Raw genomic sequence first — 26591 nt, 5'->3', positions numbered from 1 at the left:
AAATGTTAACAGAATGAAGCAACAGTTTTTTGTAGTCACTGACTAAAGTAAAATAAGAGACAAAAGCTGAAGCAAGTCTGGTATCTCAATATGCATCATTCACCTTAGAGAACTTAATCATATGTTTATTTTTTACATGAACTCCTCCTAAAGTAAATAAAAGGCTCCAAATCTACAGAAGTTGCTATCAGCTTAACAACTTTCCCAAAAAATCATTAAAACACTAAGTATAATTTAATTTTTAATTATTATCTTTTGCTTTTACTCTTTGGGTGTTTTTCTACCACACAGGAGAAAGATACCTGGCACCACTAAACTCAGTATTACAACCACATTGGTATTAGTCTATCATAGGTAATGTACTTCCACAACACTGAATGGAGGAAGGACAACAATGTTTCAAACAATGAAAAAAACCCATGAAGGTCTTGTGTCACGTGAACAACCTGCACAGGATTTCTTCAAAAATTCAAAGATGTCACAGGAAGGTTGTATGACCTTATGAAACATGCAAGGGTAGGTCGCCTGTTTAAAAACATAGCAGTAATTCCTAGTATTTCTTTAAGGTCCCTGAATATCCTATTGCTAATGTACCACAGAAAAATTAAATTACTCTTTCCTGTAATTGATAAGTGACAGAAGAGGATCACATGTTTTGAGTTATCACTGTCACTGCTGTGCTAATGCCAACACCATAACACAGGGTTGGGGGGAGTGAGCAAGACTTGGGATACAGCACAGTCAAGGTTTCAGACAAAGGAAGGAGATGGAAATGGTTGTACAGCTGGATGAGCCTGAGGAAATTTATTCTCCCAGAAATAGAGAAGAGGAAGGGGAAGGAAAATGCAGAAAATGCGGACTACAAGGGAAATTAGGGGTATGGGAATGGAAGGGGTTATCTTGAGAAAATTCAGTGAGGTACAAAAGAGAAATAAGCTGAAGACAGGTGAAAGTGTAGAGAATGTTACTGGAACCTATATATGGACAATCATGAAACTGATATAGGCCTAGATCTGTGTTAAGAAGACCTAGATCAGGTCTTCCAACAGTTATGCAAAACTGTCCTCTGCAAGTACAAAACCAGCAAGATACTAGGGCTCTAGATCCTACTGAAATGCATGCAAATACTTGAGCTGGGAGAGGGATGTATAAAGGAAATAAATAATTTAAGTAGGGAATGGTTTACAACACTCCCTCCTAGATTCCTAATGACAAAAGTGACTTCCACAAGTCAAAGACAACTCTGCCAATTCTGAAAGGCGTACATCATAGAGATGTCTTAATTAAAAACACACAATGGTGCAGCACAGAATGTTAGAAAACAGCAATACAGATCAGTTGGAATGACTCCAGGATGATCAGTCAAAAGATCACCAACTTCAGCGAGGGAAAATATAAAAATACTGCTTTAAGTGCTCAAGGGATCTAAGACTCCTTTTCTCCACAGAAGGATCCTGCAAAGGCTCTATGGTCAAGTCACTGTTTTATTCACTTGCCTAGCAGCCCTCCAGAGTCAGCGGGGCAACATCAAATGTTGGAATTTCCAAAAATGTTGAAACTTTCCCATACGTATTTCGTGAGATTTTATTAGCTTGAGCCTGAGCCCAAACCAGACCCCTCTTGGGATGGCTTTTTTTTTAAAGCAGTTCTGAAATACAGGACTTCTAAATCCATGAATGCTACTGCTAAACAAAGAAGGTCCACAACTGTTTCTAATGTCATCAGTCAAGAGACCCACTGTGAATTACCTGATAGCGTGGAGCTGCTGATTGTACTTGCTGGAGTGGTTACTTCAGGTTCGTCTTGCACTATTTCCTCGCTCACAAACGTGGGCTTTTCCTGTTCCTCCCGGGGTCCCACTAAGCCAGTGGAATCATCCCGTTCTCCTTCAGCTGATATGGCCAACTTCGGAAGCAAACCAGAACTGTGCCGCTGCCTGCTACTCTCAGTGTCAGAGGAGATGGACGTAGATATTTGTTGTCTGCATTAAAAATAAGCAAACTCTCATGTAGTTATTGAGATGAGGAGGCCTGCTACCTGACAAGCAGGACATGGACCACTTCCAGCACTGCCTTCTACTTACATTTCAGAATATTCTGAACTCCAGCTAAAAGATTCCACAGAAGGCAACGTTACACTTTTTGTTTTGTCTCCTGCATCTTCCTTTTCTTCACCTTGCATTTGAGTGACTCGATCTATGCTACTAAAAACCTGTTACAGACAAAAAAACCACAAAAAACCCAACTCATCACTGACACGTTTGATATAAAAAGATATGCAGGAAAGCACATTTCAGGTTGTACTCTGCATGTTCTAAATGCTTATACAGTATTTCAGAGTGCAAACTTCAAACTTCTTGAACCTTTTTAAATTTCCAAGAGTTTGTGTTCTTAAAATGCCTTCCTATTTTGCTTTCTTGGCTCCTCATGTACAGATCATGAATAACATCTCTTCTCATTACAAATTCATCAGCTTTCTCCCCATTTCACTGTGTGAATCAAAAGAGTACAAACAAAATCCATAGCCTTGGGGTCTCTAGGTCACAGGATTAATGCACGTCTTGGATTAATTCACAACCATAAAGCCAATCAAGGTAAAAAAGACCTAACCCTAAGATACTGACTCAATACCTAGCAGTCAGGTGCGGAAAGCAGAAAAATTAATCTGAATTGACTTTGGAGTTAAGCATAAATTACTTGGCTAAAGGATTTAGAAGAAATAAACTCTGATCATTGGAAGCCTGTTGTTTGCTTAGCTGACCAACAGCACACAAATTGTAAGCTGTATACTCTACAGCTAGAGATGCAATGACATAACGACATCAACAAACCAAACTATTACTGTGATACAGAGCTTTCAAAAGGACAGAAGTTCACAGAATCACAGAATGAGGTTGGAAGGGACCTCTGCAGGTCATGTTGTCCAACCCCTCTGCACAAGCAGGGTCAGCTAGAGCTGGTTGCTCAGGACCAGGTCCAGATGGCTTTTGAAGTCCTCCAAGGATGGAAAATCCACAGGCTCTCTGGACAACCCGTGCCAGTGCTTGATCACCCTCACAGTAAAAAAGTGTTTCCTTGTCTTCAGACAGAACTTCCTGTATTTCAGTTTGTGCCCATTGCCTCTTGTCCAAGTTATCTCCAAAGAGATTGTGTCATTTACCAGTATCTTAATTTGAAACATACCACCAAGTCAAAATACGGAGTTTACATAAAATGAGGGTAACTACATCCACGATTCCTGTCTCTGCTTTTCCATGCCATTCACAGATACAATACGTATGTGCTACTGCAGAGCCAGCATAAAACCCACCAATTCCTTAAAGCATAACCCGGGACAAACAAGATACAAACACAGACTTTCCAAATACCTTTAAAAAGTTCCTACAGTAGGTTAAAGGAACTTTTTAAATAGAAAGCTTTTGAAAATCACTGCTGGATGCTATGTTAAGACTAAAAGCACGCTCATTAGGCATTCCACTTCCATTATTTCCTGCCAATTTACCCTCCACAGTATTTCCTGAGCATGTCCACTCTGCTCCTACTGACATCCCTTATCCAGCAATAATTAGCTCTCATCTCAACTACTAAAGTATACTACCCTTTGGACAGTCAGCTTTACCTTCAATTCACAGCATTCAAATCAGTCCTTCAAATCCACATCTCTCCTTGACCAAATCACATGCTAACCACTACTTTGCTTTCTCCCTTCAGTCTAATGTCATTTAATTAATAGCTACTATAGGCTAGTACTGTAATCTTTGCTATGCCATCACCTGCAAGATACCCAGGACACAACTGGAGCAACATGCAAACTGTGTACAAGGAAACCAATGTAAGGAACATGCATTAGCATTTAACAGAACAGTTTCCCTAAACTTTCTCATATGCTATCATGAATTTTCTACAGAAAATACCAATATATTTATGTAATTTTCTATTACTTTTTTAAGGATTCAAGACATAACTTTCCTACAGAATCATCCCATGTTTTGATTTAATGGTATTCATTTGATTTTTGCTCAATTTCAGTTAACATTTCTTGAAGAAATGATGCCCTATACATCTCTTCCATATCTAGCATTTCCAAACCCTATAAAAGTAGCAAAATGTTTATGTACACAAACACACTAACATTACAGCAATTTTTACTTACTTTTGAAAATCTGTGTGAACATGAGGAAAACTGTCTTATCTCCAAATTAAAATCTTCATCATTGGTATCATCTTCTTCTTCAGTTTCCATATGGTGGTATTTCTCAGAACGAGCTACAGACAAGGGAAATAAAGTATTTGAATTTATCAGGAAGAATGGGTACCAAGCTTTAATATTAACTAAAAGCATAATTTTGTTCTTAAGATTACTTCTTGTGAAATTGCAAGCTGCCAGTGGTTCTGATAAAGAAGATTTTCAAAGCAGTAAGCAAAAGTCAAAGGCAGTGATTATTTAAACAAGGTGTTCATCACATTTTTTAATACCATGAAACACCTACTGTCAAAATAACTTGTGTCATCTTCAGACTCCAATTGTGGAATAAATTCTGCCTTCTGCCTCAGCAGACTATTCCAGTCAAGGCTCCTGAAGAACTGATGCTGCTTTACTTCATATGCACCACCTGGGGGAGCCAGAGAAAAACACTAAGCAAATTATACCAAATCCTTTGACATTAATTCAAGTAAACCCCTGGCCAAAAAATGCAAATTACCATGGAAAGTCATAGTCATCACCGTAGGCAGGAACATCTACTACCCATTTCCACTAGAATCTCCTAAACCTGTCAGAGCACCTCCCTGTCCCTGTTTTGTTGTTGCCATTTCTTTAACAGTGGTAGCATTGCTTTATCATCTTTCCCCTTTTTAACATTTCTATTTTTCTGGATATACTAATTATTATCTGTCAGCTACACATTAGTCAGAAGCATCAGATGTAGTAGTAGTAGTGATCAAAATATAAATATGTGCACTAGATGAGTAAGAACAAGTTAGAAAGTAATGAAGAATGATTCCTAATAGTTGCTCAATGAAAATACCATTGCTGATCAGAAGCTCCTTTTGGTCTTTTATGGCAGTAATATGCAATTCTACAGGAAATACCTTATCAATTATCTTCTTATCGATTACTGCCTACCTGTTATAATGTGTGTTAAACAATTACACTAGTTTCAAGTTAAGAAACAACTGTAAGAACAAAATGAAATATTGGAATTTTTGTCCTGGGGAGGTGGCCAAGGATGTTATTAATAAGCATAAATCTAATTCTAAAAACTGAGCAGGTAACCTGCAGCAACAAGAGTTACTGCCAACTTGATTGTATAGGGTATATGTTGCACAGTTTTGATAGCGGGGGGGTGGGGGCTGCAGGGGTGACTTCTGTGAGAAGATGCCAGAAGCTGCCCCCGTGTTTGATAGAGCCAGTTCCAGCCGGCTCCAAGATGGACCCGCTGCTGGCCAAGGCTGAGCCCATCAGTGATGTTAGTAGTGCCTCTGTGATAACACGTTTACAAAAGAGTAAAAAACTGCTGCACAACAGCAGCTGGCAGACAGGGGTGAGAATATGTGGGAGAAACAACTGTGCAGGCACCAAGGTCAGTGAAGAAGGAGGGGGAGGAGGTGCTCCAGGAGCTGGAGCAGAGATTCCCCTGCAGCCCGTGGTGAAGACCATAGTGAGGCAGGTTGTTCTCCTGCAGCCCATGGAGGTCCATGGTGGAGCAGATATCCCCCTGCAGCCTGTGGAGGACCCCACGCCAGAGCAGGTGGATATGCCCAATGGAGGCTGTGACCCCATGGGAAGCCCACACTGGAGCCGGCTCCTGGCAGAACCTGTGACCCTGTGGGGGACCCATGCTGGAGCAGTCTGCTCCTGAAGGACTGCACCCTGTGGAAAGGACACGTGCTGGAGCAGTTCATGAAGAACTGCTGCTGGTGGGAAGGACCTACATTGGAGAAGTTCGTGGAAGACTGTCCCACGCTGGAGCACGGGAAGAGCATGAGGAGGAAGGAGTGGCAGAGACAACGTGTAATGAACTGACCGCAATCCCTATTCCCCATCTCCCTGTGCCACTCAGGGGGAGGATGTAGAGAAATTGGGAGTGAAGTTGAGCCCGGGAAGAAGGGAGGGGTGGGCAGAAGGTGTGTTTAGATTTGTTCTTATTTCTCATTATCCTACTCCATTGTTAACTGCTAATAAATTAAATTCATTTCCCTGAGTCGAGTCTGTTTTGCTCATGATAGTAACTACTGAGTAAGCTCCTGTCCTTATCTCGACCCACAAGCCTTTCGTCGTATTTTCTTCCCTGGTCCAGTTGAGGAGGGGGAGCAGCTTGGTGAGCACCTGGTGGCCAGCCAAGGTCAACCCACCGCATTGATACAGCATGTAAACTTCCCTATGTCAAGGCTAAGTCAGGAGAGAGCCACAGAAAAAGTGTGAAGTCTCCAAGACTGGTCTCTAAGTCAGAGTGTCAAGATTTCTAGGTTCGGTTTTTTGCTTTTCTGACTGCACCAGGGAAAAATTCATAAAAGCCAAATCTTCCCAAGGAAACCAAAATCACATCTCATTGTCAGTCACTAGCCAAGGACTGAACATTTCTCTGAGCACAGTAATGGGATATTACGTCAGAATTGTATAATTCTTGATTGGTATCAGACACTTCAAACTCAAAGAGCTCTTTTTTCTGTCATTTTCCTTCTTCAAAACAAGTATAGTGTCTATCTCTCTTCCTTCAACTTGACTATGCCACTCAGGTCTCCTGAGCAAATACACATTTATGATTTTCATGGAGTGTTATACAGCTAGCTAATATGTATTAAATAGATAGGGCTGTCATTTGAAATGCATGGTGGAGCCTGGGATAAACCGTGCTATTTTCCAGTGCCCCCGTGGGACCTGTCACATTGCAGTCTCAGTTTCTGTAAGTTGCTTCTGACCTTAAAAAAAAAAAAAAAAAAACAAAAAAACTTTGTTGCGGTTTCTAAACAGCCCTCTGTGCTTCACAGAAATGGCTGCCCGATTTCCTTCTTCAGACTGCCAGCTCGAGAGACCATGAACAGTCGAAAGAAATCAGCCCATAAAAGAGCTGCACAGATGCTCCATGTGGTAGCACTGACCATCACAGCAGTTAAGCCAGCCTCATTCTAGCCAATTCACTTTCTCAACCAGCTATAGCAGAAGAGGCAGAATCTGCAATCTACTTCTGATCCAGCCTCTCACAGGGTGACAGTCTTGAATTAACACTGTGTTTACCAGGAAGAAGCATCCTGGCAATGAAACAATGCCTGAAAGGAGTACACTTAAAACAAGGGTGTGGAACTAGTTGTGGCTCTTCATTTTGCCTTCAGCAGTGGTGCCCTTTGCAGCAGATGAAGCAGGCAGCAAGTGGAGAAGCTGACTGGGGCATGACACTTCCTTCACTCTTAACTTGTTCAACATGGGGCAAGGGAGCACAACTAACTTTGCTGGATGCAACTTACCCCTGACCATCAGCTACAGTTAAGTCTAAGGGCCGTTCACACAGATCCCAGATACTCAAGGAGCAAGGGACATGCAGCTCACTCATCTCAGTCACGTCATCATGTCCGAAAGGAAGACCTGTCCTTTGGGACCACGTCAGTAATACTTGGGGTCTGGGTTATACTCAGGTTTCTCCTGAATAGCTGCGGTAAGACCAGTTATGAACTGATTCCTAAAGCTCCTTTTTATATTCGCTCTAAAAATATGCAGCACAATCTGACCACTGGACTCAGTTTTGCCAGCAATTTTCCAAGTACTCTCATGTTGACTCAACCCGCCACTTGGTTTCCTTAGCATCCCCAATGTATTTATATTCATGGTATTCAGTGTTCACTATAAATAAGACTATACCTTTATATTCAAGCTCTTTTATGCAAGAGGCCTTTTTTGCTGTGTTTACATAGTGCTTTGCCCAGTGGGATGGCAGTCAGTGACAAGGGTTCCCATACATTAACACTTTAAAAACCATGTGTAATATTCTTCATTACTGCCTCTCACCCAAATTCCCAAATAAATCCTGCTCCATCAACTAACAAATAAACTCTATTACATAAATGCACAGTGCTTTCATTAGCCTACACAGGCTCACTGCTCCTATATACCGCATGCCAGGTTCTTCTCTTGAAATAGAACGAACATAGCACTGAATGACCGCAGTGGAATAAGCTGGCAGCTTGTGTTCTCACTGATATCCATTTACTTCCTTAACGTTCACACTTTTGGTTTTCTTCTTTTTCATGCAAGGCAGTAGTGCTTGCTGAATGAGAATGACAAGACCTTTCACAACACAACCTCAGACAGTCATTTCTGAATAATTAGTTTGAGTACTCATCACCCACCCTAAAGCCTGGAGGAACTAATTTGCCAGGCTAAGATACTTCTGAAAAAGGAAGGATCAGTTGTGTATTGATTCCCCTTCTCTATTTCGGTGTTTAGTTATTTAATACTGTATTCATGAAGGAACCCCACCCAATGGCTAACTGGGTCTTTGAGAAATTTCTGGTTTATTTATCAAATTAAGAGAAGAGTACCTGTGGTCATTAACATTTAAACTCCAAAAAAAGGACAGTCATTATCTTGTTAAGTTCATATTACTGGTCTGAATCCGTAAAATACACTCTGCTATAATGGCATGTTGTCATGCTGCTTGCCCTGACAGATGTTTCCTGGGCAAAATAAATAGGTGAACAAAAACTCCCAATGTCAAATATAGCACACTAACAATTTAAAATAGTGCCTCCTAACCTGTTCCCAGTCTTTCCAAAGGATTCTGCCTGAGCAGCAGGGTAATCAGATCCTGGGCATCTGGAGGTGGTGCTTCATCCTTTTCAGGCCAGTTGATTTCATCTAGCAAAACAGAAAGTTGTTATTACTGAAGTCTGATCCCAACATTCAGCAGAAACTGCGTAAAAGCTCTTGTAGTGAGCTAGCAGTAAAGTCAGAGTTAAGGCAACTTTTTCAAGTTGCCCTCTGTTGCATACCAATTACTTCTGATTTTTATACTCTCCATACAGACTCCATAAACATACTGTTATGTTCCCATTTTCCTCGGAAGTATACTTTAACCCAAACCAGTGTTTAACAACAGAATACAGGAAAACTATTGCAAAATACTAGCACAACTTGTATGCTGCCCCTTCTCCCTGCCCCCCTCCCCAATCATGGTTTAAATTTTAGTTGTGTACCATGGAGACTGCTGTTAAGATGGACACAGCTGACCTGATCCAGGAGTCACTGCTCACATCTGTAATCCTTCTCTAATGCTAGTAGAATCAGTGAAGTCATTACTCCCATGACTAAGGGCTGAGGTATTGGACTCTGTTATGGAGAGGTACATGCCAATGGAGCTTTTTTCCAAGTGTCTCATACTTCAGAGGAAAACCACCTCACTCTACTGACTCTTACACTGCTAAGGCTTTTGCACACTTCATTGCAAGTTGGACCTAAATCATGCAATCAAGATATTTAACCCTGCAGTATTCAGGTAAGGCTGAATAAAAATTCTGCCAAACTTTCATTTAAATTAAACAATGGAAAATTGTGCCAGTTTCAATATGAACATGAACTTTGTAACAGCTTACATAGCAGGTTTTGTCTGATTTTTAGCAGCAGCTACCTCCACAAGTGTAATATATTGCAGGTTTAGACAAAACTCTGCAGAAGTTTCTTGGGAGGTACAAGGATTTTGGCATCAGGAAAACAGAATGCTAGGAGCTCAGGAAATACAGAAGGCTGTCAAGGATTTTGTTGTCATTGTACGATCTAGACTTTTCCTTCAAAATAATCATCATTGGAGAAATAATCATCAGAAGCTACATGCCAGTTTAATTTTTGTATTTCAGAGTTTAAGGAAAGGTACTAAAACAGACAGGCATGAAATGTAACCTGTTTCTGTAGCATTATTTTTAACCCTGATCATTTTAGGCATCTGAGTTTACACTGAGGCCTCCCACAGTTGTACTGATACAACTTTGGGGCAGGAAACGCAATCTACAATGAAGAAGGAGCGAGGTAAAATGGGGGGACAAGATTTTAAAGTAGATTTTCAAGTAGAATGTAGACTTCACCCACAGAAACTGGAATAGAAGTCTAGGCTATAGTTTGGGTTCTTTAACATGGCTTTTACAGTTGAATACAAGGGGACCACATATTTTAGCACAGGAAACTTATCCAACGAAAGAGTTCTCCTGCAGATACTGACAGTAAGAATTATTTCAGTAAGTAAGGACATTTAAAATAAAAGAGAAGAAACTGACAAGTCAACATCAAAACTAGAAACTAAGCTGACCAACAGTCTCGGAGAGTGAGTGGGAATAGATCAGGCTTACAAACATACACTTCTACCAATAATTTCTGGAAGATAAATGGACACATTCAACCAGGCAAAGTTATTTACATAAGTATCATCTAGATTGTAACACAGGACAATTTGTTTTACAAAATGTAAAATTAATGCCATATGCAAAATAAAGTCTAAAGTGCAAATTTTGTCATTAATTTTACACTATTCCCTCCCCTTCCTCCAGAGAGCATAAAGATAAAAACACATGTGCATGTGTCTGGAAATGCAATAAAAACATGAGTTATTTCCATGTTTGCCTGCCTACAGCTTCCACTGCAGTTTAAATCTGATTTGGAAAATAAAGCATGAATATGCATCGCAGCCATGAGGCATCCAGAACAAAGCCAGCATTTGCTACTTGTGTTAATTAAACAGTTGATTCTCCTTGCCACTCAAGCCTTGGTGTATCACATCAGAAAACAACATGGTTATAAATCCATGAACAGCTAGGATGTTGTATAAAGAGGTCATATACTAGAGGCAACTCACAAAGCCATTTCATTACAGTTTACAAACAAGTCTGGCTTTCAATTTCAGAGATGGAGGAAAGCGAGATGATGACAGAGTGTCTCCTTAAGAACAAAAGGGGATTTGTTGCATTCTCAGAAAATAAGGAACCAGAGGTACGGTTACTTTTGTTTCTGTTGGGTTTTTTGTATGCTTGTTGGGGTTTTTTTTGTCTTAGCTACTGGACCTTTTAAGCAGACCATAAAACAGACTGGGAAATACTCAGTAACAGAGGTGCCATTCTGTTAAATTTTTGGCATAAATAGAGGCCCTCTACATCTATGCATCTGGGAAATTTATGGAAACAGCAGGTTTGATAGTAAACAATTCTGTTTAATTATCATTCAGTTTTGCCACAAGCCACATAACAATACTTAGGGTCAGCTTACAGGTTAAGATCTAAAAGGTTATTGAATTTTAAATGGAAGAAGAACAGCTGCTACAGAAATAACATTACACTACAACAATCACCAATGAAATCATTAACAATCTGTGAATTGAATTTGCTTCCTTCTCTTTCTCATTATTTATTATTTGGGAGACATTTGTTTTAGGATTTTATTACATCTTTGTTAATTTCTTCATTGTGCTATGAGGCATTTTCCCATTTATGCAAATTTATTTTAACTGTTTCTTTTCTGGTATAATTTCTTTACTAAAGACTGAAATCACTGTGCCATAGCGGCACTACTTTTCTACTAATGCTGCTTTCTTTCTTCAAACAGTGCAGCTTAACCATGGTACTCTACATCACTGCATTTCTGTACTTAGCAACAATATACAGTAAGTTTAGCTTTTAATCCAAATTTATTCTTATTGCTTTGACAGCAAATTGTGTATTACAATATTACAATAATGGTGGGTTTTGAGCAAAACTAGCTTGAAAACCTAGTATATCAGTAAAGCTGTAAATATCTTTACTATTAACAGAAACGGAAACATTTCACAGAAAGCTAAGAAATCTGGGTTTTTTTGTGATGATCCTCACCACTGATTACTTGTCCAAACAGCTCTTCCGGTGTATCTCCAAAGAATGGCACACACCCAACAAGAAATTCATAAAGGATAATTCCCATAGCCCACCAATCCACTGGTTTTCCATAACCCTGTCTCAGTATCACTTCAGGAGCTATGTATTCAGGTGTACCACAGACCTAAAAGAAAAAAAATAAGCATGACGGTAAAACAAGTCTAACTGAGCTATGTCACATCATTCATAATTCTTGAAATGTAAAATAATATGGAAACATGGAAAAATGGAATTCAGTAGGTTTTAGTCTGCTGAGTTTGCCTAACAGCTAATGTTTTTAGAATGACCTAGCTACATTTACAGGCATCATAATCAACATTTGCGTATCTGTTATGCAAAGCACAGTTTGCATTTCGTACATGGGAGTGCATCATGGCAAATATTTTATTTAACTTAAACATATCCTTATCTTTACATGAAAGTTCTGATGGTTTTATCTTAAGTAACTTTTACAGTGAACAGATTGTGAGCAATGGTAATGAGGCACGCTTAAAGGGAAATGGGCCATAGCAAGGATTTTAGCACCCTTGGTTGTACAATGCATCACGAGCTCCACAAGTACTCTGCTGAGACTTCTGAATTCCTTATAAAAACAGTTTTCCATTTGTCTCTCTCACAGATTCACTTGCACCCAATTAGGTTGTTCATCTTACTAATAGATCCTAATGCAGAAAGAAAAAAGCCTAGAATAATCTGTAGGGCATCAGTAAAAGTAACTGACATACACAATTGGAACACCAATGCAGAAATAACAACGGTTTATACAGTATTATGGTACATTCTGCTGGCAAAACATCACTTCATTTGAACACTCAATGTAGAAATGAAAAAGGCTGTATCTTACTTGTTTGTCAAGGAATTCTCTGGCATCCTTCTCAATGTGACCCTCATACAAATTGGTAGTCAAACTCATTAGCCCCACCTTTGACAGGCCAAAGTCTGTAAGCTTTATATGGCCCATGGATGTTACCAATAAACTGAAAATTAGAATGATCTGAAGTTACTGTGATATAATTCAACATTACATGCTTATCATCATCATTATTATTATTATTATACTCAGAGGAAAATGTTTCATTAGCACCGTAAAAATATAAAGACAGCTTAAAAAGTAATTTAACCAGGTACAAAATAAACAGGTTAGAAATCTGACAGTCTTACATTTGTTACTATTATTATCAGAAGTAAACAAACTTTCTACATGCAATTGCACAACACCTTATAGAACAATACAAGTGTTGAAAGCTGAATGCTAGATGCTTTGAATAAAAAGAAAGAATCAACATCTGAAAGACCTAGAATAGAATAAATGTCGCTTTTGAAGTGAGGTGAGCATTTTCTGTCTGTAACAAGCTGGGTCATTCATTTGAAAAAACACTTAGGTATTAAGTTAGTCAGTAACTAATACTACACTGGCCTGAGGTATCATGCTATGAAAGTATTGTCATTCAACAGACATGACTCCAATTCCCCCCCCCCCCCCCCAAATGTGAAACAGGAAGAAGATTAATGGAGCTGCAACAGCCACACTTTTTACTGCAGCTACTTGCTGTAATGTTATTTACATGTAAATGAGCAATATTGTCTTTCTAAATATTGGAAAAAAAAAAACCAAACCAAAAAACATGCAACAGGAAAGATTTCCCAATCTGGTCAATCTTGTCTTCATATATGCAAATATCTGCAAGTTGATGATACTTGTATAAAACAGTGGTTTAAGCATACTTTGAAAGATCATTTCCTTAATGACCAAAATGCATTTCCATCCATTTCAGCCAGAAGAGTAAGTACTTTTTTTTAACTACTCCAATAGCCTCCTCCATCTTAAAGCATAGAAAATTTTAAAGACCTCTTTTGGGAAAAATGCATTTTCTGTAACTGCAGGTAATGAAAATTCAAATATTGTGCAGAAATTGTGAATCTAAATAAAATTCATGATTAAAAAAAACTATTTCAACAACATTCAAAGCAAGTTTATACCTTTCATATTTTATCTAACAATTTCAAAGTCCTCTTTTGGTTGTATTCTATATACATACTTGTCTGGTTTCAAATCCCTGTGTACAATTCCATAATTATGAAGGTATTCCAAGGCCAGAACAGTCTCTGCAAAGTACATCCTTGCCATGTCTACAGGTAAGGGACCCATATTCTTCATCAAAGTAGCACAGTCTCCACCTGCAGAGACAGAACAAATGTTCCAGATGACGTTATAAATTCTGAGGTTTATCAGCATAATCCATATGTGCTGCAGAAAGAGACACAAACTGTAGTCATACATGTTTATTTTCCAGTTAGATGATTCAATTGAACATGTAACCATATCAACTACTGTACTGGATACAGAGTGTGAAGCTGGGAGCAAGCAGTACAAGGGTGCAGCTGGAAACCAATAAAGTCTGTGCTGTTACTTTAAAAAAAAAAAAAGGGGAGGGGCGGGGGCAGGGAAAGCCCACACAACCATAGCCTGTGTAGCTCATCTTGCACTGCCTCCGTCCACTGTTCTCCTCCAGCATCAGCACCTTTTCAAATGGCTTCCTCTTCCCTCTTTCTTCGTAAAATAACTATTACAAATACCCCAGCATGTGCTAACGAAAATTTGAACTCCAGAAAAGCAAACAGCATTTCCACATGAACTTTCAATGCTAGGACACTTATGACTACAGTCAATGAGGAACTTATTCAAAGAGCAGTTATTTCCCATTACAGCTGGAGCACAAGTGTTTTTACAAGCTCTCACTGGGAGATAATGACTGGGAAAAAAGCTGCCTTGTTGTTGGATTTAGATCCTAAATCTGTACTGCCAGAGTACAGAGGACACACAGGGGGCCTTTCTAATGCAAGTACCATATGGGTTATTTTTCCTTCTTGATGTAAGAAAACTCTCTTCTTCCTCTGTAAAACAGAACAAATATTTCACCTTCTACATATTCCATGACCATGCACAAATGACGTCTTGTTTCAAAGGAGCAATACATGCTGACAACAAACGGATTTTCTGCAAATGTCAGGATATCACGCTCGACAAAGGCCTGTTGGATCTGGTTTCGGAGGATGAGGTTCTGCTTATTAATTTTCTTCATGGCAAATCTTTGTCTGGTTTCTTTGTGTCTCACAAAATAAACCGCACTGAAGAAGTTCAAATGGGAGAGAAAAAGAAAAAAGTCTGAAATACATTTTTAATAGTTATTCAAAATACTCTTTTTTACAAATAAATAAATGTATTTTTAAAAATTTTGTATGTATTATAGAAAAGACTTTTTTTTAATTTAATGTAGTTGACCTGCCTTTCACATTAGAGAATGACTACAAACCTCATTTTGTTTCATAACCAGGATGAGTCTCAGTCAACACAAATTAGTACACAAACTAAAACCAAACAACTCCTCCCTCCCCTGCCCCCCAAAGCAAACAACAGATATAGCAAATGCCCCCCCCTCCCCCCAACAGGTACAGCAAATGCTTTCAGCTCAGGCAGATTTCGGGCGTTTCCATCAACAAAGGATTATATACAAAACCCAGCTATGGCACAGTGTTATAAATCATTCCGACAAACGCTTATTTTGTAAGTGTGCTGTCAGGTAATTATGACTCAGACTCAGTCCAGGGGATTTTAAAACGTCACAGGTTTCTCATGAAGACTGCTCAGAAGTTGCTTGATCGGGTGTCTCCCTCATTGCCAGGTGCAAAATCATCTGTTCTTGTTTAGTCCCTGACATCAGCATTGATCCATATCAGGGGTAGGTCACCAGTAGGTAATCCAAAACAAAGATCACTGTGTTAACCATATGGTAATGTGGGATTAAAATGTATCTTGACATGCAGAATTTCCACTGGACTACTGGGTACAAAGTTTCCTGTGAGGTTGGTTAGAGAAGGTCAAGGCAGTGAGGGAAGCAAAGTGAAAGAAAACCTCACATGGACAGGCCTTCTCTCTCTTCAAGGCTCAGGAGAAGGAATCATCCTGCCGTGAAACACTGACACAGGACATTACTGCTGCATTTCTCAAAATCCCTTGAGGCAAATCTTGAAAATGTTTGCCTTGCTTGAAATCTACTTTGTAGCATTTAATGCTTATAGCATCTCCAGTATATAATCACCACGGTAGTGAGTGTTTACGGAAAGAAAGAACTAAAAGCAGAAAACAGATGGGGAAAAAATGGGACTCAACTATGTAGTTTTTAAATTCAATTTGTTGTCCCCATGAGGTCAAATTATCAGCGTACAATTATTTATTTAAACACAAAAAGTGATTCTTGCCCTACTATTTCTATGAAGATCTTCCCACAGCTACCAAAGTTACAGGCACTGAAAAAATCAACATGTTTCTGCTTTCCTTTGTGGAGGAAAACTTTTTCTAGACAAGAAAGCTTCTCTTACTGATTCCAAAAGCTTTCATTAATCCCTTGTTCTTGTCTGAGCGTGGGGCAGGTAAAAGACATTACATCATTATGAAAGTAGGGGAAAACCACCTTGGGCAAAACCCAAGACAAACCCCACCCTTTGTGCCTCCTACTAAGTCTCACTCCCTTCTGCCCCTCCCAAGCTGGAATAAAGACCGAGTTATTCAGCTCCAGTACTCCTCCCTGCTGGCTTCACACCTTTTGTCCTCTTGCACCTCTTCCCACTGCTCCCCTCATAGTCACTTCTCTCTCCACCCCTTCATTAGAACTCTTTGCCTTTGCTTTTCTTTCCCTTACATTCTGGTTTTCCTCTCTCTTTTGTTGCTATCTCCTGTCAGTCAGTCTTAGCTTCTTAATCTCCTGTAATTTCATCTTTTCCCTATTTCAGTCCCCTTGTGCACTCCTGGCACATAGAAAAGTGAGCCCTTCAGGTGCCTGAAGCCATAACCCTTCCAAAAAAAATAAAGTTGTATGAATGAACTGAGGACTGCCTGACGACTTGGCATGCAGATCTTTCTCAGAGCTTTAACGTGGACAGTGTGCCAAGACGAACTCTTAAAAGACAGATACTAAGTAGAGCATATTATTACAGCATCTTAATAAGTCCCCTCTGCAGATCATGTGGATCTGTAGGGTCATTACTACCATATTTAAAGACGAAGAACCAGTAAGTTCTAAGGACTGTCTAGTCCAGTAAATATCTGGGACATGTTGGTTATGTTTCCCCAGCTCCCTAAATCGCATTCGCCAGTCTTACAGTCACGAGCAGCTAATTGTATGACTTCCCACTAGGATTCAGTTATCTACAATACCTCAGAAAAAAACTGTTTAGTTCAAGTGTACCAGACTCACGAGACAACCACAACACAATTGTCTCTCTCACATTTACACATGCATACACTGTTTATGCAATGTAAAGTGCTTTTAAATGATCTTCAGCATATAAAAGTGTCTAACACCGCTTATTCACATCCTCTGATCACAGTAACCCCAGCAAACAGCATTTATGCTTTACAAAGAAAACTATGCCCTAGCCAGCAGCATGTTATTCCCACAGAAGACCTCCCTTCTTCCTCCAGGATGCTGCCAGTTCACAGCAGCGACACCACTTCCTCAGCCTACCACTAAACTAAGCACACTGCAACTGCGCCCGGGACTGCCTGTGACACCGGTGTTCTCAGCTCCCACAGTTTGAAAGAGCGTATTAGAATGTGCTGAAATGTCAGTAAGATGATAAATAGAAAATGAAATCTTCCCAAAGAGAAACAGTTAAATTAAGATGTATAAATTGCCTGGACATTAAAAAAAAAAAGAAAAAGAAAAAAAAACAGAACAGGAAATCTTCCATGTTTCTACACTTAAGTGGGGCTTCAGCTTAATCTAAATGGAAAGCTTGGAGTCAAGCATACATCTGCTGAGACACAACTGTGAACTTTGAGGTAAAATGATGGGAACAGCCACAGTGAGTTCCAGCACATAACTTTGTCTTGGGTGATTCTGAACCCTGATATGCCACCCTTGAAGTATGCTTCTGTTATTGTGTAACAACTTACCGTGTAGATTGTGATGGTCTTCTAGTTTCCGTTCACTCTCCTCGAAGCTGTCATCTTGCTACATTCTGCTAATCCTGGCATTGAACTTGCACCTTGTTTTTTCTGCCCACAGGCCCACTTTCCCACATCTCTCTATTCTTTATTTTTCAGAATGCTACAGAGCTGGAGCACTAGACGGAAGTTTATTTTTGTTTTGTATGTGCTTTTAAGAGAGGGCACAATACCTCAATTCCTCGTTTCTTGGCCTTGATCATTAAATGCTGCTCATGATTTTCAGATTATTATAAAGACAATTGAAAATTTGAGGATTCCTTTAACACAAAAGCAATGTATTAAGAACATCCAGATCATCCGATTCCCTGTCGATCCACTCAATGACAGCGGTATGCCATGTCTGCCTGCAAAGCTACAATCAGAGTCGCATTGTTGCAACCTCCTATGGTTACAAATGAAGAATTTGCTTTTCTGCCTCCCCCCTTTCTGTGATCCCCTTTTCATAACATGGTGACAAGAGATTTCCAAAACATCCTCTGATTTCACTATATGGATCTCAACAGGTACACAAGTGCTCTGTATTTTATTGATGCTGTATTTCAACATAGTAAGAAAAGTTTACTTTTCAAGAGAAATAAGAAAATTCATAAAATTTGGCATTATCCACACATTACCTTATTCCACTTCCAACATAAATCTCAGCCTGAAAAAGTATCTCTAAAATACCTTTAGCTAGGCACAAATACAAAACACAGTGCACATGTGTTAAGATGACCAAAAAAAATGCTAAAACATTTAACTGGGTTCCTGAATTGCTCCAGCTTAAATATTATGCAATCTGTCCTTCCAATCTTACAACCGAGATTCCTGTTTTTTTCTCTAAATTACTTACAGGCTTCAGGCCTAGCTCTTCAGTAACTTCAACTTTTAGAGCCATTTTACAGTCTAGCCTGCATTCAGTGCTTGAGGCTAATGTAGCTGTGTCACTTGCTTTGACCCGATTCTCTAATTTGTCAAAGGACCTTGAACTCCTTGTGGAAACGCAGGTACTGTACTTGCTGCTTAAAAGTTACAGCTGCTCACCAGGAGCTACGTTTCATTTTCACAAGCAATTTCCTGAGAAAAGACTGCTAAATTCTGCACTACCCTGGAATTATATCTGACGTTGCCTCCAGTGAAGAGGAGCCACTTGTGAGGCTGTGATTCATGTTACGGCAATATGGTAAAGTTTACGGATAGTTATTTAAGATCAGTATTTACAAGCAGCACTGTACCACGTCCTAGCTAGGCGATGCCCATGACCAGAAAAGATTTATTTGGGGGCAGGAGGAAATGCTGCCTAAAGCGCTGCAGCACTCCTAACATTAGCATCCAGTGTGGTGTGGGTCTTCCGAGCCATGGGACAACACGCACAGCCTCCTCTCAGCAATATTTCAGCCACACAATGGCTGTGATCCTTCTCTCACAACTGGTACTAGTCCTAGTTGTTCCAATATGTCACAAATTTTGACTAATAAAACCACCTCTCCATACCTAACAGTAGCAACGTCTTCTATCTTTATGGCAGCTAGTAAACACAGATGCAAAATGATGAAGCTGCTGTCCAGATTTCCTATGGGTAAACTGTTCCGTATTTGCAAAAGAAACATCTGAGAAATTGAGCTCCTCACCAGTTTGTAGCATGCTGCACATTCAGGAAGGGCAGACAGAATTCAAGACCTTCAACATGGTAACAACCTTTCTCTACCACCAAAAGGATTGCATTAGCTGCCAATATTAGATCCTCACACATATATTAGCTGCAGAAGAAAGATAAGGCATTTGGCCTCTGCTGTACTGGGAAGGGAGGCTCACTCAAGGGCAGTAAAGTGCATGAGTTCAACGTTTATCGTTTTGAGTAAGTCCACAATGAATGATGAACATAAGATCCCTAGCATAGAAATTGCCAGCCTCTACTTTCTAAACTGCTCTTTAAATCTATGCGCTTCTAGGAATCAAAGCCTCTTACTCTGCACAGACCAGTCACCCACAGGGGTAAACAGAAAAGAAGGAAAGGAATGCAGCTCATTAGACATGTAGTCCATTCAGAGGTGGTGCTACTTAAGTGAACCTACAAAGCCACGCTTCCCCCTGTCCCACTCCACTTCTGAACTGGTGACTGCCAGGCTGATGATGAATTAACCTGATTGACTGGGTGTTATTCTGCAACTGGGTAACTTTCTTAGTCCCATTCCCAATCCAACAACACATGAGCAAGTACTGTCAACCGAGTGGAGAAGGGACAGGAACGAGTACTCACAGGTTAGGGGCAGCAGCTGCTCAAGCCAACACTGCCTTTAAATTTATCAAGCAACACCATTAGCCAGTATGTCATGTACATATGGACATTAGCATATTTGTAGAAGTAAAAGCATTCCAGGCAGGTGCAAAAGTGGTATCATGTATTTGCTTTAAGCAGATACAGTTATACATTAGTGAAGAACAACTGAACTAACATCATTCGCTTCCCTGAAATCAAATGTCATCTTTATTTTGTTGAGCTGGTTCAGGAAACCAGGCTGATGTCAGCTTGAAGAGATGGACTACTACTACCTGCTACCTCTTGCAAGCTGGAATATAGAAAAAATGTTGCTGTGATTGCAGTAAAAGTTTAAAATTTGGGAAGTATGAAAAGTTTTGGCTGGCTGAAAAAAGTCAGCATTAACAAAAAGCAACCATTAACGACTTGGCTAGCATCCTATATGTTTACTGATTCACAGCTTGTTTAACTTCTTGTATATTCCTAGCCATTCCCAACAGCCTGATACACCTCATCTACTATACAGTCATTTAATTGCACTACAAATTAGTTTACCCAATCAATTAAAAGCAAAGAACTAAGATATTTACTCAAACCTTCACAAAACAAATAGTTTATATTTAAACTCATCAAGTTTAATGTATCTGACAAATCTCTGCTACAGCATGCCAAGACCAACAATTGCCCTGTCAAGCAGTCAAAGCTTTCCATTTCACTAATGAAGGCAAAAACAGCACAGCAAAATGTATGTTTCTTTTTAAAAATTTGTTCAGAATTAAACCCTCCATTATAGCCTCAAAATAAATAAAATATTACAATAGCATACTGACTCTTTAGTAAGTCAGAACACAAAATATGCCCACTGACATATTTTTGAGAATAAATCGATGAAGCACAGGCAGAACTCACACATATTGAGGTTATTTCAAAAAATTAATGGCCTGGAAAATACATGGAAGGAAAAAAAAAAATCCTTGTAGCATAACAACAATAACTTTTATTTCAGCTGCTTATACTTGTAAATAAACTGCAATAAATGCCTATGGGGCAGTTTACTGCTTTGTATTCACAGATGGAACAGGTATTACTGCTTTATTACACTCCATTTTGTAGATGGGTTAAAGAGCATTTAGGTTATCGTAACGTATTCCCCTTTAAACTTGACCGTAACTTTTCAGTAAATTAACCCACCAATTGTATTGGTGCCAACAGAAAAAACACTTAATAAAGATCAAAAAATGGTGTCGGTACTATGGTCCCACTTATCCGACATACCACAGTGGAGATCTTCAAGCACGGTTTTGAAAAAGTAATATCCCAGAGAATTTAGGAGCACAAGCCTTCTCAACTTACAGTAGCTGGGGGGAAGTGACTAGGTGCTAAAATCACTTTCAAAAGTGAGTAAATACTTCTAAAAGTTTATTGTCTCACAGTTAATTGAGTGTGTTCTTTCCCTCTACATTAATTAGTAAGGGGCTGTATCTTTGTTTTCTTTCTTGTTCTTGATTTTTCTTCTAAGAAGTAACCATTTAAAACAAAAATCCAAAGCAACAAAATCTACTTTGTTATTGTTTGCTTAAGGATGGGAGTAATAGCACTCTACTAAACTGATGAGATTTTCAATGTCCACTTCTAATACTACCACAGTATAACCCACCAGCTTACCCCTGTTTTAACATTTGCTAAAGACAATAATGATTCATGCAGAATCCAGATACGCTCCAAGCTGTTCACCCTCTATCAGCTCTCCTTTTCCTCACAAATTTATCAGGGTCTCATCCAATTTTTACAACATTTATATTGCCAATTTCACATATTATTGGCATTAAAAAAGTGTTTCTAAGTATTGATTTTCCCTGCCACAAACATGAGGAAAAAAAATACTACATGCCTACGTCATATGTGCTATAGAAAGCCCTGGCTTTTCATCCTTTCTTTTCCAGCTTTTCAGATCCTTACTTGTCTCCAGTTTCAAATGGACAGTTGTCTCCATTCTATCTTTCTTAATGGCTCATCAAGGTTCCTTCTGACTGTAACACCTATGGAGCAAGAGCCACAGGTCTACGGAATCTCTGCCTTTAGGTGGCTGGCCTCATGGTGCTGGTTGCAGCATGCCCTTCTGCAGCTGCTCCCTCCTCTCCCCATCCCTTAGCATCCTAAAACTGCTGGGAAGCTGAGCAGGTCTAGTGACTCAGATACCCTTTTCTCCGATGGGGACCCCACCACACACAGTTCTTCTTATCCTTCTCCAGTAAGACAAAGAGGAAATTGGGTAGGAGATGAAAGGAGAAATGGAGGGGACTAAGCATCTGCCAAGGGAAGGAGAGAGGGATGCAGCCAGGGAAGAGAGCAGCAGCTACTGCTAACTGCTGGAAGAAAGGCTTTTGAAGTCCTGGGGTAATTGGGAGAAACTGGCATATGGTAAGTAATGAGTTTGCCTAGGGAGAAATTCTGAGAAAATGAATCGTGCAGAGGTTGACTAGTGAGACATTGTATTTGGATATTTACGTAACTTTAATGCAAATTATGCTATTTCCTTCAGGCTTTTTGCTGAGCTGTGTAAGCAGGTCTGGACACAAGTAATAGCCTCCACACAAGCTATCATGACCAACAGTACTAGGCAGTACTAAGTGCCTCCTGTCCCAGTGCTCAGAGTTGCATTTAACTGAATATGATCAGAGTATTACTGCGCCCATCAGCCTCAGGCCATTAAAATGGCATGCAAAACTCCAGGTTGCAGGTGCTTCCTCTTCTATGTCCAAGGTCTCTTGAAAGAGTGCTCAAGTCCTGTCAGGTCGCTGCTGATTTCTACCTCAAGCAGAGGTAGTGCAGAGTAGAGCCAGTCTAACGGGGTCTGTGCTGGAGAGCAGCACGGCCCTTTCCACTGCTGGGCTGTGACATGGTCTCATTTGGTGATGGGCTCCTCGCCTCAAAACAGAAACCCCTCTTTTTTGAACCAATACATCCCTCCTGGTCCTGCAGGTTACACAGACCAACAGTTCATGTCTTGATACATTTCAGTGCAGAGGAGGAGACAATCAAGGGTCTAATAGATAGTATCTGATCAGAAAAGGTGACTGAAGACAGACTTCTGCCTGCAGATAGACACAATCCCTACATGGTACTTCCAGAAAACATTTTGTGCTCATTTAAGGCCCAGGCTAACATAATTTTCTCTTGGTCTTCTAGGGTACCTCCAGATGACTCTCATACCACCGGGCAGTAAGCTGTGTCCTTTCCAAGTACCCAGAAACTAACCAAGTAACAGCAATTCCTTAAACGCTAACTGGTTAAAATTTGAGGATAGAAGAGCGTCCACGGAGAAGCAACAAAACAGTGCTGCCCTACTTAAGGAAATTTGTTTCTACTTCACCAGTATTTTTAGGTCAAGTAAGCCCTCATTTTTAACAATCTGTCTCCCTGCAGATACAGTTTTATTCTGTTTCACATCTGCATAAACATAGGCTGTTTCCAGTATTTATAAAGGTGGCTTTAGATCTGCCTTTTGATTTACTCAGATTTCATCTTTGGCATTACATGATACCTACTTCTGAAAAATCTTTGTGGTGTAATATTCAGTATTTTAATTTACTGCAGCACACAGTAATTCATTATTGCCTAACCGGCTTTCCAGAAAGTTTTTCTTGTGAACTTCAAATATTAGCAAAAAACCCAAGGAGAGCAGAATGAAAAAGCAGCAGTGCAAACAAACTCCCTCACATAAACATCCCTGCAATAAGAAATAATGGGAAGTTAAACAAAAATAAAATGCAAAAGAGCTGTTGCACTCATGGATTACTCACCCATAAGCTCCATTACTAATCAGTTTAATTGTTTCAAAATCACTTTCCCGAGGTTTCCTCTGCAGCTTCAGTGAGGTATTAGAGCTCTTCAAAGTAAAAGAGGATAAAGAACAAAGTTAATACAGTACTTTTTTCAAAATCAGGGAAAAATAAAAAACAAACAAAAAACAACTACAACTAGGCTGTCACACCTTGATGAACCAGCTAAAAGCTCTGGCCAGTTAGCCACACAGCTAGCACAGAGAGGGACCAAAGGGACTCCTGAAGCAAAGTTGCTTTTTCATCAAAAAGGTATTTGTTACACCGCAGCTATCTGTCCGCTTATCTACATGCACAGGTTACAGCAGACAGGCATGAAGGCTTCTGGTAAAGGAGTTACTGGCAATTCCTGTCTGGAGTTACGGACTTCTGTGAATCCCACCAGGCACTCGTTGGCCATTGCCTTCCCATTTTAGCAAATCTGACTCTGGTAGTACCGTGTAACAAAATGCAGATGAGGTGTCATTCATTCAAATAAACTTTTGCACATTTCGAACTCATGTTAGGATAGACTGTGATATAACTTAGGATAGACTGTGAAGAGAGACACAAAATGAAAGAGAAAAATATGGAAGATAAAAATGCAATAATTCTACCATTACTGAGGTCACTTTCACCTACTTGTATGCCAGAACATTTTCAAAATGGAGCTGTCCCAAGTACTACACAACCTTTTTTCTAGCTTTAATTTTTAATTAATCTTGAAGATGTGTGAATTAGAATTGGGGTGCAGGGGGGATGACGAGGGCATGGGACTCCAAATTCAGTATTCCAAACCCACAAGATCCTTTTCAAGATGTTTTACAAATCTCCAAGAAATTCTATGATCCCTATCTAGGCAGTTTGGTAATAGTTAAGGTTGACAGTAGAACCAGTTGGACCATTTTCAATTAAATGCTTGCTAAGAAAATTCAGTGCAAGAAGAACAGTGAGTATGTTAATATAATGAACTACACAGGAGCAGAGCGAGACGATTTATTAAATTGTTTAGCCCACTTGTCTGCCAGTACAGGATTCTTCCTAATTGCGTATTTATGATGATTTTGAATGACCCTGTACTTTAAGTTATGCTTCCTGTCACTTCCCATGTGTGTTTATTCCACAGCTACACTTTGAGAAAATGTTTCCAAATAGTCACCATGTATTCTTCTTCACTGATTTTCATTTCATCACCTCCCCTACTTACGTTCCTTTATTACACTGCATTATTCTTCCTGTATTTTGTCAAAATTTGCACAACACAAATAACTTTACAATTGCAATTTCTTAGCTATTGCTAAGCCAGTTTGCACCTTAGAATCTCCTAAGCACTTCAGCACTTCCTTTAAGTCTTCTAGTTATTCTTTCTGTCTTTTCTCCAATTTGTCAGTATCCTTCCACTAAATACTGCTCAGGCCTAATACAGTATTTTAAATGCATATGAACGAAAGCAGCAGAATAAGAAACACCCTTCATTTCACAACTCTGGAAGCCTTTATAGGTGGCGTTTTGCCAGAAAGTCAGAAATTATCTCAAGATAATACGACATGTACCAGAGGATGATGTCTTTTCTGTAGCGTATCAGAACTAGTTTAACAGATACCCCATACCTGTATTTTAAACTCTACAAACATTTGTAAAGTACCACTGAATTACCTATGCATCCCCCAAAATTGCACTCGCTTTTTCTATCCACTTGCACTGAAAATTGACACTGAATTGACATCTACTCTGTTGACTGAAATCCAAGATAAAGAACCAACTTTTAAAAACAAGAATTTAAATTGAGAGCATTTAAGCCCACAATATTCAGCCCAACCAACTCCTCCAACTCGTTTTTCTTTTGCCAACCTGAACAAGCATCTGACAAAATACTACTTTAAGATACCCATTACTGTAGACAAATATTTTTGAACACAGATTCAGAACAACAATGCACAATCTTTCAGATTGCAAACTAACTTTCTGAATCCAGGCTATTTGCTAACTTGCTCATTTCTTCCTTGTCTCTTCACTGGATCTGTTCAGAGTCTCTCAATTTGATCATTAGCTGCCTGTGTAAATGGACTGGTTTAAAATCTGTTTAAAATACTTCATTTTTTATGAAACGGTTTAAAAGTCCTTCTAAAAGAAAAATAAATACATTAATTAAACAGAAATAAAGGAAGCAGTGGTGGATTCTGTGGTAAAACAATTGTCACATGGTGAACACTAACTTTGTGGAAGCTAAAGATACTGCAACATCCAGGAAAATAGGTAGAAAGTTTTGTTCTAATATTTTTGGGAGCCTTCTGTCTGCTGAGCACCATGGCATTAGTCTGAGGATTAACCACTGTTCTATTCAATCTGTTTACACATAGCAGGAGAAAACACAACAGGGCAGGGCTGGGGAGAACACAACACATTTATTTTTCCTTGCTCAGATTCAGCAAAAGCAGCAACATAACAGGACAACTTACATTTATTGATTCATCCACTTCCAGAGTTTCTGCTGTCCCACTGTCACAGTTAGCTAGCTGAGCTATTTCTGGAAACAAAGGTTAGAAACTTCATTTTAACCTATAGCAAATACAAAACTAAATGAAGCACAGAAAACCTGGGAAGTGACACTTCTGTGGAATACTTAATATAACATGCTG

At 39.5% G+C, this 26591-nt stretch overlaps 1 protein-coding gene across 9 annotated transcripts in view; it reads right to left on the bottom strand.

Annotated features, from left to right (window-relative positions):
* The window catches only part of MAST4 (microtubule associated serine/threonine kinase family member 4), a 313910-nt gene that overhangs the window by 16000 nt on the left and 271319 nt on the right, over positions 1–26591 (bottom strand). For all 9 annotated transcript variants that reach the window (XM_076361644.1, XM_076361652.1, XM_076361645.1 and 6 more), the window contains 11 exons: positions 26412–26479; positions 23935–24020; positions 14803–15011; positions 13922–14060; positions 12727–12859; positions 11841–12006; positions 8749–8850; positions 4490–4612; positions 4153–4265; positions 2084–2211; positions 1749–1981 (listed from right to left, as the gene is read on the bottom strand). In XM_076361644.1, coding sequence (XP_076217759.1) covers positions 1749–1981; positions 2084–2211; positions 4153–4265; positions 4490–4612; positions 8749–8850; positions 11841–12006; positions 12727–12859; positions 13922–14060; positions 14803–15011; positions 23935–24020; positions 26412–26479 — 1500 coding nt within the window. The remainder of the gene's footprint in view (positions 1–1748; positions 1982–2083; positions 2212–4152; positions 4266–4489; positions 4613–8748; positions 8851–11840; positions 12007–12726; positions 12860–13921; positions 14061–14802; positions 15012–23934; positions 24021–26411; positions 26480–26591) is intronic.

Source organism: Aptenodytes patagonicus, chromosome Z (assembly GCF_965638725.1).
Source record: "Aptenodytes patagonicus chromosome Z, bAptPat1.pri.cur, whole genome shotgun sequence".
NCBI classification, from domain to species: Eukaryota; Metazoa; Chordata; class Aves; order Sphenisciformes; family Spheniscidae; genus Aptenodytes; species Aptenodytes patagonicus.
This window is presented reverse-complemented; position numbering and strand designations above follow the sequence as displayed.